Below are 16339 nucleotides of genomic sequence, written 5' to 3'. Positions count from 1 at the left end.
CAGGCTGGCGAGCTCCTGGGGTTTGCAGTAATCTGTTTTGTGTTTGGAATTTCAGAATCTGACACAGAATCCAAGAAATGTGATATTCACTTGAGCATTGGCAAGCCAGTCGTAAGTATTATCCTTAAAATACCTTTATTTTCTGTGCATATGCTTTCGTAAAATAACATGTGTTTTATTGATCTCTTTTTCTTTTTTCTTAATGGTTTATTTTTTTAATAGAGAAAATGTATTTTAGTTGTCCTAGTTTATAGCTGAGAAAGGGCAACCATGCTATAGAAATCCACCTTCTCCCAACTTCCTGAAACTGCCTGACTCAGTTTCCCAGTCTGTAACCCGAGAGTCTGTCCGCTGGTGAAGTTGTCTGGGGTAGGTGAGGGCTTTAGTGCCTTGCAGACCTGCCTAACTAGGGGAAGTCTGTCCCCTCTTGGAACCATCCTTCGTTCAGCACAGAGGATTTAAGAATATTGAGAAGAGAATTTACAAAAATAGATCATCTTTTTACATCACGCTTAGAAATTGGAGCAAATAGTCGAGTCTTTACAAATTTATTTAGGAAGTTGGAGTCTGGTGACTTTAAGTGTTTGAAGGCTAAAACTGCGTTGATATTTTTGATCTGGAGCCTGCTTGATGAAACTTTTTTTTGCATTATCTATCCAGTAAGCATGGGCTGTATTTTGCTCCAGCTTCCTAGCTGTTCTTCATTACAGCAGTATTCTGTCTGACATCTGTACCTAGTGCCAGCACAAGGCTGTGCTGGCGTTGTCAGAGAAAATTGGGAGTACGGGAATTAAGCAGCAAAAAACTTAGACCAAAAATTTTAATTGTGAGCACTTAAAATCAGATCCTCTTGCTATCCTACAGCGTAGTGGTTAAATATTGTGTGAGGGAGTTGTGACAGAGTTGGAAAGTTGGGACATCTGACTGTGCCTGAATGGAGAGCTGGTGTCCGTGTTCAAGGCTCCAGACCTGAAAATTTGCTCCAAATGAGTGATGCAAACAGTGCAGGTGAAACAGGAATTTTTCTCTTCATACACTGAGACAATGTTGTATGTAAGTTTTAGTGTTTGAAGGGAAATCCTTTAATATGGTATTTTAGAAATGAAAAGAGGAAACAATTTGAATTCAAATAATGACTCAATATTTCCACTGCAAAGGTAAAGAATTCCTCCAGCGAGGAACTTCATAGGCAAACTAGCGACACCATGTTATTGACTAATATACCTTTTATTACAGAAAGCAAACTTACTTGCATTATTTATGCTTTTAATAGGTTTCTGATATACAAGCAAGATCAGCCGTTCTGTCCTGGAATCTCCCAGTTAGTTCACAGAGTGGAGAGAGCCATAGTCATAGTCCCGCAGCATTTACATTTGAAGTAGCAATATCCAACAGTGGTAAAAATGGAAAATTTAAATCTGTCTATGTGTAAGTTTAGTTTCTTCATTTAAGCACAATACCGATGTTTAAAACATTAACCACTCAGCGATCTCTCTGTCAGGAGCTGTTTGTTGACTTGCAGACCTTCCTACTTCACATGAAATAAATTTTAAGTAATGTCACTAAGAGTTACGTGGACAATGGAAAAACGTGACAATTAAATGTGCGCTACATGGTTTTGCTTTTCAATAAGCTTTTATCCTTTAAAGTATAAGGAAGAGCTGTAATTCATTGTTGGTTTTTTTTCCTTTTCACAGTGGGGAAGAATTAACAATTACGCTTCCTGATCTCAGACCAGCAACTGATTATCATGCCAGGTATGTTGCTGGGAGTGAAATACTTAGTGCTGCTGTTAACACAAAATTATTGTGGCTTCATGAAAAAGGTGTGATCACAAACAACTTGAGGAATATTTTGCATAAAATGTTGTAGCTATGGACACTACTGTTGCTATCTAAATTCCCACTTACCTTCTAATTTCAGAAATATGTCACATCATTTTCTTTCCTACTGTCTTCTCTATCTTTTCTTGTTTCTCTGAAATACAATAAATTATCCTCTGGTGGTATTTTTTAGAAAAACAAGATTGAACTCAGTGAACAAGATTCTTGTAGGCTGAAGGCAGTGGTAACTAAAACAATTTAGTCTTCAATGTGGATTTGCAAGTCTGACTTGCCAGCTTCATTTGTAAAGTTGTTTCTCCCACTGCAAGCTGCTATAGCAGCGGAAGAAGGGCAGTGGAAACTGGTTGAAATGGGGAGAAGTTAGATGCTGTGTTACAAGGGAACAAGACGTGACGTTAAAAAATTGCCCTGCAGAGCCAATAAGCATTACTGGAGAAGGTGTTTAACTGGTTAAACAAGCCAGGAGAATGCTGTGATCCCAGAGTAGAAGTGAGAGCCTCAGTGCTTAGGCACAAAAGGAGACGAGTTTTGAGATTTACTGAAGCAAACTCCTGTTCTTAAACTGCAAGAGTTCGGTGTGTTAAAGCACTCAGCCCAGCTCCACTCGCACAGGGTAGTGTGTGTTTGCTTTGTGGTGTTGCTTTCCATCCCGGCCAGCTTTTTTACCCACAGTTCACTGGAAAAGATGCCCAGTATTTCCAAAAAATGAGTCCATTGTTGCTCTTTAGAAACGAACCTAAACGAGCATGACTGTTGCAGAGATCGTGTCCTGTGTGAACAGTTATGCTGATAAACGTGGCGGTGTTGCCTGAAGAGCTGATTTAGCCCGTTGTGGTACCCGTGCTCGTGCACAACTAAGTGTTGTCCATCTGTGAGTCTCAGGCTCTGATTAGCAAAAGGTTAATTTCAAGTCAGGTATCCTGCTACCGTTTGGTAACACTTCCTGTAGTTTTCATCATGCCTCCCACGTGTATTTCATCACTGAAATGTCTCCACTGTGATAGACAGTAATTGTACAGTAAATGGAGGATGCCAAAGGGAGTCTTTGGGATTTGGGAGTGTACCTGCGTGGTCTCCATCACACTGCTCCGTCAGCGTGCCCCTGTCTCCCTGAGCACAGAAGGGATAGTGGTGTTTCTTACGATGTGAGCATCAGGTGCTAGTACCTGGAGTGACATCAGAAACTCACTTTTTGTTAATTCTTCCTGAATGCAAAAGCAAGAAATTGTTGTGATTTGGGACTTGGGAGCAGGCTGGTCTTGTTGCTGTAACCGCTGCTTGTCGTTAAACGCATTTCTAAAGCTGACAGCTCTGTCCTTAAACTTTCAGGTGCGAATGCAATAACATAATTAACTGTCCTTTGTTCAGAGTTTCAGCAACCAGCAGTTCCGTAAAAGAATCCATTTCAGAATTGGTGAGTTTCACTACCGAAAGCTGTGAGCCGGACTGTCCAGCTGCACCGAAGCTGATTAACAAAACCAAAAACAGCCTGAGTTTGCAGTGGAAGGTAAGCTGCCTGGTGTGTTGTGGTATGCTGAAACTTCCTCTGTCAATAATTTAGTGTGTGCTTTAGGCGTTGGCTTTTGAGTTGCTCAGTTAAGACTGATAACTGAAATCATGACTGTTTCTTTCCCTTTCTTTTGCTGCTTACTTAGTTTCTTGCATACAGCTTCACTGTGATAAGAGTTGGTAGCACATCTCCCTAAGCATGAGCTAATCAATAGGAAAGTTCTCTTCTGAGCTGGAAAGAACAGAGCATTTAGATTTTCCCTTGGGGTTCCTGGATGATAAACAGATACAGCTTAGTGTTACAGCTCAGAGTTCTCCGAGTTATTCTAACCAACTCGCAGTGAATTTCTTTGGCTGGTTTGTAGACTCAACTTTTTGAATCTGACTTTTGAATATATACAGTATCCCTGAAGACTTGTTGGTAACCATGTTTTCTTGTCTTTCGATGTTTTTCTTGTGACTACACTTATACTTGGAAAGTGGTTTGTAGCTGAATTACTTTAATTAGTTAAATTATTTGTATAATCTGTACTTAGAGAGTGAAGGAAGTTCCCAATTCGTGTGTCGTAACAAGCGCAAATGTTGCTTGTCTGAATGCTCAGGCAGTTGGTGAACACACAGTGCAAGGACACAGGAAAAAAGCAGTAAGAATATCGTGTGCATTATTCACAAAATAAAACTACTCATAAGTTCATATTGTAAACTCTCAGAATTGATAGAAGCAGTATAGCAGCCTGAAGAGCCATCAGGAACAAGGAGTTAAACTAGTTAAAATGCCTGCTGGTTTTTGCCCTTTCTAACTCACTTGTCTGTGCCCACAGTTTCAGATTATCACAGGTGTGTTTGTGGAAGAGGAGGGCTGTTCTGTATGCTTACTGTAGATTCCTTTCAGCTCTGCACTAAATATTTTGTTTCAAAAGGCAGTTGGAGTATATTATATGCAATTGTTAACATGTTTTTTTAAATGTGCAAAAATAAAAGTACAACCATTTGATTTTAACTTTTTTCATTGTTTCTTTATTTTCAGTCCTCAAATGACAATGGTTCCAAAATAACTAATTTTCTTTTAGAATGGGATGAGGTAAGACGTTTTCTGGTGGAAAAAAAAATAAATCATAATGACATCTGTAGACCAATTATACTTAAAAATACTTTTTGCTTGGGTACCTCAGCTATTTTCAGTGCAGCTGTCCAGACAGTTTGAAAGGGCCAAGCCAATTAAAAAGCTTGGATGCAATGGCCAGTATTGCAGCATTTTGAGCAGACAATCCTTTCGCATCCTCCGAGAGGACAGTGTGAAACTCCCTCATTTGGCTCTTGCCAGCCAGAGCATCACTAATTCCTACGCTCTCTTTAAATGGGTGAGCGTTTGGCTTTTTATCTTTGGTACCTGTCACAAATGTCGCTTGACTTTTGAGCTTCTTCCTGAAATGTATTCCACAGTGATAAAAAAAAAACTTCAAAAATGTGTTTTGTTTTCAGTTGCAGTCAATTATTACCATTTTGTCAAACCTACGGTGCCAAAAAATCAACAGATATCTCAATAAAAATGTGGGTTTATGGTCAGGAACGCTCAGGGTTACTATCAGCATACTCAGTGTGGCCATGATGACATTAACTTTTTACGTTCTTCAGACATACTCATTTTTTAAAATTACTATTAAATTAGTGAGATGAAATCTAGGAAATTTTAGAGTGAAGAAGTTGACCTTGGCAGGGAACGTACAATCCCCGTGCAAAAAGTGACTCGGCTTGTTCTTGCCTTTTTAAAGGGGAGGAATGGACCCTTCAAAGAATGCTACTACGGGCACCTGAAGCAGTATAAACTGACCAAACTCTCTCCTTCTACAAAATACTCGCTCAGATTAGCTGCTAAAAATGATATTGGAATGAGGTAACGAACACAACGTATCGTAGCATTTATCTTCTCATCAACTACCTTTGCTGTTGTTGACGTTTTTTAAAAATGTGTTTTCCAGTGGGTTCAGCGAGACAGTGACGTACTCTACAGCAGGAATTGTCCCGCCAGCCCCGTCACCCCCAGTGCTGGTTGAGGCAGGAGTGACCTGGCTGTCAGTAAAGTGGGGCCCACCTAACAGCGTGGCTTCAGACGACTCTCTCGCCTACATTTTGGACGTGGAAGAAGAAGGTTCAGTAAGTGCCGGGGGGTGTTACGTGCCTAAAAGCTTGATACACGGTGGTAATTAAATAAGAAATTAACTCTGTTCTACTTTCAAATAAAACGCTGCAAAATACTGCAGCAGTTGGCAAGTGTTGCGTGTGTTCGTGAAACAAAGGTGAAGTTCGAGCTAAAAAAACACTTGATCAGTCTGATGTGGTTTTTGTTTCATCGTGGAAAATCAGTGACCACGTTTGTTCGTGTTTTCCTTCCTTTCCAGGGTTATGGTTTCCAGCCACAGTACAATGGAGATGAGCTCTCGTGCACTTTAAGAAATCTTAGGAGGAGTACATCCTATAAGTTTAGGGTTTGTATTATATTTTGTTTCTAATTTGCTTAAGACTGTATGCTGTTCTGGAATTTTAGCATTTTCATACAGCTAAGACATGTTCTATGGAGACAGCAGAAAATTACCCACAGTACTTTTGTTTTTAAATAGTTTTTGGTGGAATCATGATGCAAATCAGATGATTATTTTTTTTTTCAGTAGCTAATTTTGTTTTTTTTTAAAATTGTTTTTTCTGTTTTGTTTTGTTTGGGTTTTCTTTTTTCACGGAAGAACTTTATAAATCAGCAAGATATTACTTGTCATTAAATCAAGCATTTATTGTATGTTCCATTCATTCCTGAAACAGCTCTTCGCCTACAACAGCGAAGGAAGGAGTAGTCCCAGTGAGGTGGTAGAACACAGCACCAATCCTGACAAACCTGGACCACCGAGTAGACCAGCTGTGAAGGGCAAGATCCATTCTCACAGCGTGAAGGTTGCGTGGGGTAGGTCACCTGTCGTTAGCGCTGTCTTTGGGTGCTGCTGGTGTGTGTGCAGCCACGTCCAAGTACAGAGTCTGCTGTTTCTGCTGGAATTGAGCTTTCTGCTTGCATGTATTGTGCAAAGAGGAACATGTTCTCTGAAAAGGCTGGTAGCAGAATAGCGCGTGGTTTTTCGATGTTCTGTAATTTATCTTAAGATGTTGATTTCTTTCAGAACCACCCAAAGACAACGGAGGATCAGACATTACTAAATACTTTTTGGAAATCTCAGAAACGTCAGTTGGTAGGCAATCATCTTTAAACACTAATTCAGCTCGTGTGCTAATTCAGCGTCCTGATTTACTGCTCGTTTTTCCAGCAATTGCTGTTCTGTTTTCACATGTGCATGTTGTGTTGTGTGTGTTCTTTGCGCAATTGATCATTCAAATTGGATTCTGTGGCTTGATTAGCTCTCAATTAGTGATCGTGTGAGAGAATTTTCAGGGTTGATTTCTGCAAAAGTTTTGTAGCCTGAAGTATTTTCTGTCTTTCCTCAGGAAGTAAGTGGGACACCGTGTACAGTGGTTCCCAGAGAGAGCACGTGTGCGATCATCTGAAGCCTGGCACCTCCTACAGAGTGAGGGTTTATTGTGCCAGTAAAGGTGGGGAAAGCCAGGTGAGAAAAATGACAATCAATTTGCTTCTGAAAACCATTTCTATTTACATTTTAGTGAAAAGCTGTTTTGTGTTTCCGCTCTAAAATAACGTGTGTTAACTGCTAGGCTTCTGACGTCACGACTGTTACGACATCAGCTGTTCCTCCTGGACCGTGTCATGCTCCATGCCTGGCAGGCAAAGCTAAGCCCAAGGAAATCACTTTACAGTGGGGTAAGCTCCAGTGTTTCTGAGCAAAAGGTTATTCTGACCTTAAATATCAGAACAAAACCAAAAAATGTGTAGAACTCTTCAGAGGAGATTAAAAACATAGATGCAGTCAGTCCATGTCCTTAGTTGTCCGACCACCAGTGCTTGCCAACCACCTCTGACTTGGTGATGCTGCACGTGCAGCATTGCTGACACGTGTTTTGGCAATTCGAAAATCGACCCTCCTTTTCTCATTTTTGTCTCAGTAAAGGAGATAATCAAAAAGTAATGAAGAGACACTGTTTTTTGAAGGAAATACATGGAAAATATCTGGAAAAAAAAACGTGACGAAGGCTGTCTTAAACTAATTGGTACCTGGGGGGAAAAAGAGCAAGCTTCATACAGTGTTTCTGCTCAGACGTGTGGTAAAGCCTGCCCTCTAACTTTAAGAATTCAACTGATTCAACTTTCAGCCCAAAAAGGCTAATTAGAAACTATTTTAAATGAAGTGTTTTGTGAAATTAATAGAGAAAAAAAAATTGTCTTTATTTCCTAGGCCCACCCTCTGTCGATGGAGGTTCTGACATTACAGAATACGTCGTAGAGATGGCAAACGCTGACGACGAGGAACGCAGACAGGTGTATCAGGGTCCTGCATCTGAACATGTAGTAAACAACCTGCTTCCAGGGAGAACATACTGCTTCTGGATACGAGCAGCAAATAAAGTCGGGGTAACCACTGTGCTTATGAGATCTATTTTTTTTTTTTACAAAAGAGAGAGTAATATTCTACTGTCTTACAAGCCTGATGATATTTTATAGCTTCCGTGTTCTGTTGAAGGAGCAAAATTTCTTACAGCATAAAAAAAATTGATTTAAAGAAGATGCAATAGATTAGAGCTGAAGTAAGGAAGGACTGAATGTCCCCGACTAAGGGGACACGGTTCACCGTGTGTTGCATTTCTGTTGTTGTTCACTGGATTACTTCTAGCACCTAAGGTAACTAGTCCAAAGTTAGTGCTGGACATTCTCATACTGCTGTTAGTAATGTCTTTGACTGCAGTGTAAACCCTACGTTTTTAGCTGTGAGTAACCACTTAATGTTTGTGCCTTAAGACATCGCCTCGTGTTCTACAGCTGGCGTAGGCTCTGCAGATGGGTGGTGTGGGAGTAGTATTGTGTAGAGAGGTGGGTGTTCAAATAATGCCAGGTCTGAAAAAGGTTGGGGTAAACGTTGGTTGCATAAAAGTCTGTCTGAAACAAGACCCAGCTGCTCCTGGATGACTGCAGGGGAAGTAGGAGTTACAAAACCGGAGCAGTGGGAGGATTACAGATACCCTCTAGGCACAGGGCCAGTTTGTAGAGTAAACTATCCGGAAGGAATTTTAAATGGTGCTGTGAAACTAAGCGCTCAACTCTTCTATTTATTTCTCTATCAAGTTAAAAATAGTCTGTTTTCTTCAGCTCATGCACTTGCACATGGGTTGTTGCTCTGCTGCTGTTGCTGTATTCACGCACTTGTGTTTTCTTGCAGTTGGGGCCTCACTCTGACAAAGCAGAGATCTCTACTGCTCCAGGACCCCCCGATCAATGCTGCAAACCCCTGATAACTTGTAAAAGTGCAACTTGTGTTGTAGTTTCGTGGGAGGTAGGTTTTAGTGATTTTTTTCAGTAATACACAAATTCGAATTTGGCTTTTAGAATTGTAGTGACACATGTACGCGACAGAAATGGAACAAGTAACAAGTGTAGGAGTGGGATGTTTTAAGCACTTTTCTTTATAGGGGTGTACACTGGTTTTGTAAATCTTGTCAGCTATGAATTTCCATCTTAACAAATTGGGTGACGTTTAATCCTCCTCATGGTGTGGTAATTATTATATAACGTATTTAATTTATCTAAGTGATAAGAGATTGTGAGTCATTCAAAATTCTGGTCTGAACTATGTGGTTACTATAGCCACGTGCCTAGGTGGGGAACCTTTTAACAAGCTGAACTGGCTTGTAGTGGCAAAGACCTGAGGTTTGAACCCCGGTGCTTCTGTTCCAGTGTCCGTTGGGTGTAACGAGAGATCACACTGGTACGGTGAACGCGTGTACATGCAATCGTTGAAAGAGAATTTCTCACTTCATCCCGCAGAGTCCTGCGTGCAACGGTGCCGAAATCGGTGAATACAGACTGGAGTGGGGGCAGGTGGAAGGGTCGATGCACGTCGTTTACACTGGCCCTTGCCAGAGCTATGAAGTGAGGAGTCTCACACCCGCAACCACGTACTATTGCAGAGTCCAGGTAGGAAAAGCCTTTTGCTACGTGTTGCTAAGCAAACGAACAAGTACGTGCAGTTGGAAGAGAAACTTCAGCTGGAGACAAGTAAAGTCACATACTGTCACCTACTCGTGCAATATAGAAGGTAATTGGTAAAAACACTTTCCCTTCTCCCCCTCTCCCTCCTAGCACATGGTTCTAGAAACAAAATTTAGCTCCAGTGTTGCAGTAAGTGCCAGACGTTTTGCCGTATTTATGTTTTATTTGGGAGATTTTCCATTCTCTTCCAGACTGCTTTCAGTAACGTGCAGAAGGCAGCGTGATAGCTGTGACTGGTTGGAAAAAGCAGATTTGGCACACAACACCCGCTCTCTTTCAGGCTGTGAACGTCGCTGGAGCTGGGTTGTTCGGTGAGACCGGCGTGGTGACAACCCCTGCGTCGGTGCCTGCGGCAGTGTCAGTTCTGCATCTGCTCGAAGAAGATCAAATGGAAGTTTCTCTTCCTTTATCAACGTGCCTTGCAATTCAATGGGAAGAACCATGTTGTCATGGGTCAGAGATCACTGGATATAACATAGAATATGGGGAAAAGCAGCTTGTAACTGTTGGAAGAAATACAAGCCACGTTCTTGAGAATCTGCTGCCTGACACTCTGTACAGGTAACAATGAATTGTCTTATTCTGAAACTACATATGCAGGATTTTTAATGAGTAGCTTTGAGGATAGTGTTTTAAAATTGTAGAGCAATTTTTTATTCTGCTTACAGACTATTTGCCTAATTCACTCCACAACTCATTGAAAACAATGTGATTATGTTGGCTTGTTTTGAAGTAGGTTATTTTTATAGTTAATTTCTAACTGCATTTTAATTGCTTTCTTGTTTGGAGTGAGATGATTTGCAAATTTTAACCCTTGCTTTGTTACCTCTCGTTTTGTCAGGACCTCAGTAAATTAACCATGTAGCTGCTCTTCTCCCATTTCTAGAATTAGAATCCAGGCCGTGAACAGCCTCGGAGTCGGTCCGTTCAGTCACTCCATTAAAGCCAAAACGAAACCACTACCTCCCGACCCTCCTCACCTGGAATGCGTGGTCTTCAGCTACCAGAGCCTTAAACTGAAGTGGGGTGAAGGTCCGAGCAGAGCTTTAATTGCCAACCCTACACAGTTCAACTTGCAGATGGAGGACAGGTTCGGCAGGTGAGACAAGACAGTCGGAGCACTAAGGATATCGTTGGTTTGCAACTTCATGTCAAGTTTTGAAGACAGTTTAAGTATTCTCACTTCTGTTTGCGCTAGTCAGTCAGCTGAGCATTCCTTAGTTTGCATTTTTGCATCCCGTCTTTCCACCAGAAATGCTGTTAATAGCTGTTGCACTAGTATTAACTTGTAAGCAGTGAATACTGTTGACTATTGAAATAGTAATATCTTACCATCATCTTTTTTTCCCTTTTTTTTTTTTTTATTTTTTGGAAATTCTGATATGAAGTCCAGTTTGCATATAAGAAACACGGGGTTGACAGCTGTCGTTTAACTTGAGATTGCAACTTATCTAGTAATTGCAAGTGTTATTCTCTCGATTCAAGTCACGAGTTCGGTCGTGTAGTTTCAGTGGAAGCCCGTGTATGGCTGTAGCTTAGTGCCTGGACAGGTCAACGGAATGCTTGGTGAATACAAATTAAGACTTCCACCAGTATGAATGGTGTGTGATGCTGATTTCATGCACATCATGAACGGTTGAGGACAATGGCAGAGCTCAAACTGCCTGACATTCCTCGTGCATGTATGTGGAAAGCTGGGGCACCTGGAATGAATTGTCCCTTTTTTGTACTTAGGGTAGATGTGGAAGTGTTCCGCGTGTGATAGACGTACAGATCTGTGATTCCTGAATAGCTCTAATCCATGTGTGTTCCGTGGCTTTCCTCCAGGTTCGTGACTGTTTATAATGGCCCGTGTCATACGTACAAGGTGCAGCGACTCAGTGAATCCACTACGTACTATTTCAAAATCCAGGCATACAATGATGCTGGAGAGGGAGAGTTTTCTGAAGTTTACGCTTTCACTACAACTAAGTCTCCACCCGCATCTCTGAAAGGTGAGCTTACACTGCACTAGGACCTCCTGCAAGCTGTTTACACACCAGGTGGAATGCCACAGCCTGACTCTTTTCCAAGGCCTCTGTGGGGCAGAGAACAGAAACTAGCTGTGATGGGCATTATTTGGGATAAGGGCTCTACTGGTGTAGGACCAGTGTGTGGCCATCTCCTACACTGTAGCTCTTCCACTCCTGCCAGTGAGGATTTCTTCTACCCTTTTCCATCTGGGAAGTCTTTTTACAGAGTTGTCTATCATTGGATGTAAGTTACACCAGCACGTAGGCAAACGAGAACACAAATAACCTTCCTCTGACCTGCACTTTCTAATACGAACATCAAAGATTGCCGTTAGGGAAGGTCATTCTGAAGATCAGAGTGCTGATTATCTGCAGGCAAATTGGTTGACTCAGCCATGTTTATAACAGGTAATTTCAGCTCTGGAGGTACCTGGACACAAATGCTGTTTTCTTTAATGGTCTGAAAGTACTTGCTGGTCTGGACAAGCATTAGACGTTAGGAGCTCACCTTATCAGCTTGAAAAGAAAGACCTTACACAAGAAAGTGTAACCTCCACATCTTGCAGTGATCATTTTTTAAGCTGATGTCATGAAATGTAGCAGAGAAAGGGATAGTAGAATGTAACAGATCTTAATTGCTTAAAATTATCGGAATGAGTGTTACCTCTAAGAATGACGGTCACCTCTGCCTTGTTAACCTTGGAGAAATCCTAAGCTTTTAGCTTCACACTGCCCAGTCACTTGCGTTAGAGCGAAACGTTTTCCGTGGAAAACGTACAAAAGCAAAGCGTCCTGCAGGGCAGAGTGAGAACTTGCTGGTTGTCACTGAAACCAGCGCCCCTTTGCTACACTCATTGTGAAAATGAGTCACCGCAATGATCGGTGATTTGGGGCCTTTTCTTCTAAAGGAAAAAAAAAAGAATGCTTGTAGAGACCGTTGTTCTCTTTTTTCTAAAATGCCAACAAATCACTTTTTTCTAGCACCCAAAGCAAATCAGCTGGAAGAAAACACTTACGAAATCACATGGGAGCCTTTACAGCCGATGAAAGGAGATTCCATTGTTTACGTCCTTCAGCTTGCTGCTGGGAGAGAGTACGATCAGGTACCTTTTATTTAACATCACGAACTTGAAGGGCTTTTACTTCGAAAAATTCCTGCAGAAAAAGGTGTCTGTACTGGAAGGTTCAAGTTCTGCTTGGTGGTGCTGGGGGCAGGGGTACCTTTCGTTTGGGCAATGGACTCATTTTACTATCCTGACTCCCACGGTGCTCCGTTCTACATCTCTGTCAGCTCTCCTCAACAAGGCTTTAGGTTTGTGCTGGGTGAGGACACTTCCAGTGAGGTGACCTTCCAGTATGGGGTCCTGCTGTTCTGCCCCATCACAGGATCAGAGGTTGCCCCAGAGCAAAGGTCATGAATTTCCGTTTCCTTTTTGACCCTTTGCTTGTGCTGTAAAAGCCAGTGGCTGTGGAGGCGAGTTTGAGAGTCCTTGGGAGAACTGGTTATCCAGGAGTGGGTTAACGCTGCGTTATCCTCTTCTCCCAGCATTCCCCTTGGCTCTCTTGATTCTTAAACCTTACGGTCTGTGGCATCACTGCTGCTGTTAGTCACAGCACTCGCCCCACTTTCCTGGGGGAGCCATACAGAACAATAGTCGTGCAGAACGATTTTTTGGGTTTTTTTTCCCTGAGCTTGACAACCCAGGTCTGTCAGCGTGGGGCATAGCAGGAAGCTTTGGATCGTTCACAAGAAAATTAATCATAAATTTTTCAGAAATAAAAGCTGAGGTTTTATTAAGCAGGCTCGAAGAGAGCAGCCTCCGGCAGCACCCGGCGCTGCACGTGCTGGTGAAGCACGATGGGAAGCATCGTGTACTGGCTGAGATGGATCCCATGCCAGTCCCAGTCCTACGTTCAAGTAGAGGGTGCTGGCGTTTTTAGGATTTTAAGTGATTCTCTCTCTTCTGCCCAGGTGTACAAGGGACCAGAGACTTCCTTCCGCCTCACGAGCTTGCAGACAAACTGTGAATATCGGGTGAGAGTCTGTGCCGGCCGCCAGTCCCAGGACTCCACTGGATCACCAGAACTGTATGGACCGTACAGTCCCAGCACCGTGTTCTCATCTCAGAAACAAGAGCTGGTTCCCCCGTGCGCCGGTTTGACGGCGGAGCTGGCGGAGACCAAGAAGACGTTGCGCGAAGAGCGCTTCATCGCCGTCGTCCTCCTCTGCGGGTTCGCGGTGGTCGCCATTCTGTTTGCGGTCGTTATTCAGTACTTTGTCATCAAGTAGGCGAGAGCCTCTTCAGCACTCAGCTTGTTGTACAGAAGCTCTGCCGGGTATTTATGGTTAGTTCTAATGAAAATCCTAGCTGGAAATGTAGCTACGTGCGTTTCCACTTTTGCTGCTGGCTAACAGCGAGGCTGAGTTGGCAGATCCCTTCCGGATGCTGGTCGCAGATTTCTTGTAGAAAGGGTAATCCTGGGTCCTCCGTAATCAGGGTTGGCTGTTAACGAGACAGCAAAACCCCCTGCCTTGCCGTGCACGCTCCTGTCTGTGCACACTCTTCCTCTCCCTGAACTCAAAGCGGGGCCCTTTGGCCAGTTAGGGGGAGGAGGCGTTGGTAGAACGAGTCCTTTTCCAGTACAAGTAGAGCGGTGGGAGTCGATGCGCGGTGTTTAATCCGGAATCCTTGTAGTCTGTACACGGAATGCAGCAGCACACATGCTTCAGCTTAGGGCAGTACTGTATTGCAAGCATTACTCGAGCGTACCACGTTTCATATACTGTAGGAGCAGAGCAGAATACTGGCTTTGACTTAGTGATATTGCTACTTCGCAGCTATTTTAATACTTGGGATTCAGTAATCATCATTTCAAGCGCTCAAGTGGAGGGTGCCGGCGTTTTTAGGGTTTTAATCCGAGTGCCAGACGAGGCGTTGGCAGGACGGGACGTCCGTAGGGCGAAGGCGCCGGTGTGGGACACGGCGGAAAGGCCCCTTTTGTGTGTGCATTTCTGGGTGGAATGCTGTCTGCTGTCGCGGAGCAGCTCTTGGCCCAATCCACATTTCACTCTCCGTGCCTGAGAGAAAAGTAATTTCCTGTGCTTCTGAGTAAATCTCCGCAGCGTTTTCAGAAGAGCACAGGTGGTGTCTTTAAGGAGAAAGAGTGCATTTATGATAAATGTTACACTATTTGGCTCAAACTGAGCAAATGTTTTTGTACTATTATTAACCTAAAAATAAAAAGTTCAGACTGCTTTTGGATGCCCTTCTCACTTAACCTGAAGTATCAAATTGTACATGAAAGAACTCTTTTTAGATAACGTTTATACAATGTTTTAAATGACTTGCTATCCCAGTGGTAGCAGCTTCACATTCCATTGTTTTCTAGATGGGAATGTTCAGCCTGCTATGAACTTTGCTGAAACTCGTCCTGTTTGTCTGGGGGGTGTTTTTTGTGGACACTGTGCACTACATACGACTGTTCTTGTCAAATCTGCTTGTGATGCCTAAAGACGAGTCTGACAGCTGTCTTTTTGATATCAAATATTTTGAAAGCTGGAACGCGACAGATTTTTGACCGTGTTTCAGAATGGGTCTTCCTAACAGCATTTGGAATACGCCACAGAAAGGTAGATTTAGGGAATTTTGCAGAGGCTACACTTTATATACGTCAGAGCAACGCACTTGTACGTGGAATGTTGGATGTGACAGTGTCTCCAGTAATTAATCACTTTAAGGGTCTTTCTCCTATGGCAGTTGATGAATAATGTTGCGTATAGTTCGAGGCATTGTGTTGTATTTCAGATGTGGAGAACCTAAATTATGACATAGTATTGCTTAATACTCTTGAAAGTAGATTTATGGTGCAATCTGAAATTAATCTTTTCAAAATGTACTCTTCATTTTGTATTCTATTTATTTTGATTTAAAGTCCTGGAAAATGTATGTTTGAATGTATTGTTCTACTTGTAGCAGAACTTTAAGTTAATCATTTATTATATCATAGAAATCTCTTCTTCCAGTGTTGGAAAGAGTTTTATACAGATATTAGTCTTTAGTTTGCAGAAGAGTTTACAATCTGTCTTTATTTCTCTTCATAGTCTCTCCTTTTAGCAGATAAGACTGCCTTCAGCAAATCTCTGTTGCCAAAGGGTTGTTCCTCTAACTCTTGGAACGAAGTTTTTGTAGAGGTTTATTTGGCAACAGTATTTCTGATCATTTTAAAAGATAAATTAGGATTGCAGAGGAAATACTAACAAGTCCTGACTCCTCAAAAGTGAAAGTCGGTTCTTTCGTAATTGCCACAAAACGTCCCCGTTTCCAGGAGCTATCCGTGCACGCCGACGGCGAAGCAGGTTTCACGTCGGCTGTTATCCATTCCAGAACGAGGTACCCTAGTGGCATTAACGTAGTAGGTATTTTCAGCTCTTTTGTATTGTAATTTGGAGGTATCTCAAACTCATGGTAAAGCTGCCATGCATTGTATTACTAAATTGTAACTATCAAATAGATAATATATTTAATACAGCCAATAAATAATACGAACGTATTCAGATTTGACTAGAGGGTTGTGTGTGGGTTTTTTCTGGATTTTACTCCTTCGCAGGAGCAGTCGTGTGAGTAGTGTGTAATTTAAGCTGGAGAAGCATGTTCGGTGGTGTTACTGAGCTGTCTTAAAAAAAATCTTTCTGGAAGAAAAGTTATTTGGGAGAATTGCCCAGCTCAGCCTGTCCGTTGTGTCTGTGGGTGAGGAAGGGGTCCCGGGGGGTTTTGGGGTCCCAGGGGGTTTTGGGGACTCGGAGATCACCACAGAAG

The 16339-nt window shown here is 42.4% G+C and overlaps 1 protein-coding gene across 3 annotated transcripts in view; it reads left to right on the top strand.

The window, feature by feature from the left end:
* The window catches only part of LOC104379015 (fibronectin type-III domain-containing protein 3a-like), a 29220-nt gene extending 13185 nt beyond the window's left edge, over nucleotides 1-16035 (top strand). For 2 of the 3 annotated variants that reach the window (XM_009986179.2, XM_086619559.1), the window contains exons 6-25: nucleotides 56-111; nucleotides 1274-1428; nucleotides 1698-1757; nucleotides 3213-3351; nucleotides 4381-4434; nucleotides 5126-5247; nucleotides 5333-5507; nucleotides 5753-5839; nucleotides 6168-6306; nucleotides 6518-6586; nucleotides 6840-6958; nucleotides 7065-7170; nucleotides 7703-7878; nucleotides 8681-8794; nucleotides 9286-9435; nucleotides 9791-10071; nucleotides 10397-10609; nucleotides 11338-11504; nucleotides 12504-12625; nucleotides 13495-16035. In XM_009986179.2, the coding sequence (XP_009984481.2) occupies nucleotides 56-111; nucleotides 1274-1428; nucleotides 1698-1757; nucleotides 3213-3351; nucleotides 4381-4434; nucleotides 5126-5247; nucleotides 5333-5507; nucleotides 5753-5839; nucleotides 6168-6306; nucleotides 6518-6586; nucleotides 6840-6958; nucleotides 7065-7170; nucleotides 7703-7878; nucleotides 8681-8794; nucleotides 9286-9435; nucleotides 9791-10071; nucleotides 10397-10609; nucleotides 11338-11504; nucleotides 12504-12625; nucleotides 13495-13812 (2822 nt within the window). In that variant the 3' untranslated portion in view covers nucleotides 13813-16035. The remainder of the gene's footprint in view (nucleotides 1-55; nucleotides 112-1273; nucleotides 1429-1697; nucleotides 1758-3212; nucleotides 3352-4380; nucleotides 4435-5125; nucleotides 5248-5332; nucleotides 5508-5752; nucleotides 5840-6167; nucleotides 6307-6517; nucleotides 6587-6839; nucleotides 6959-7064; nucleotides 7171-7702; nucleotides 7879-8680; nucleotides 8795-9285; nucleotides 9436-9790; nucleotides 10072-10396; nucleotides 10610-11337; nucleotides 11505-12503; nucleotides 12626-13494) is intronic. The other variant, XM_086619560.1, reaches the window with a different exon arrangement.
* The last annotated feature ends 304 nt before the right edge of the window (nucleotides 16036-16339 follow it).

The sequence above is a fragment of the Tauraco erythrolophus genome, chromosome 13 (genome assembly GCF_009769465.1).
Source record: "Tauraco erythrolophus isolate bTauEry1 chromosome 13, bTauEry1.pri, whole genome shotgun sequence".
In the NCBI taxonomy this organism is placed as follows: Eukaryota; Metazoa; Chordata; class Aves; order Musophagiformes; family Musophagidae; genus Tauraco; species Tauraco erythrolophus.
Note: the sequence above shows the minus strand (reverse complement) of the source record. Positions and strands in the feature narration are given on the sequence as shown.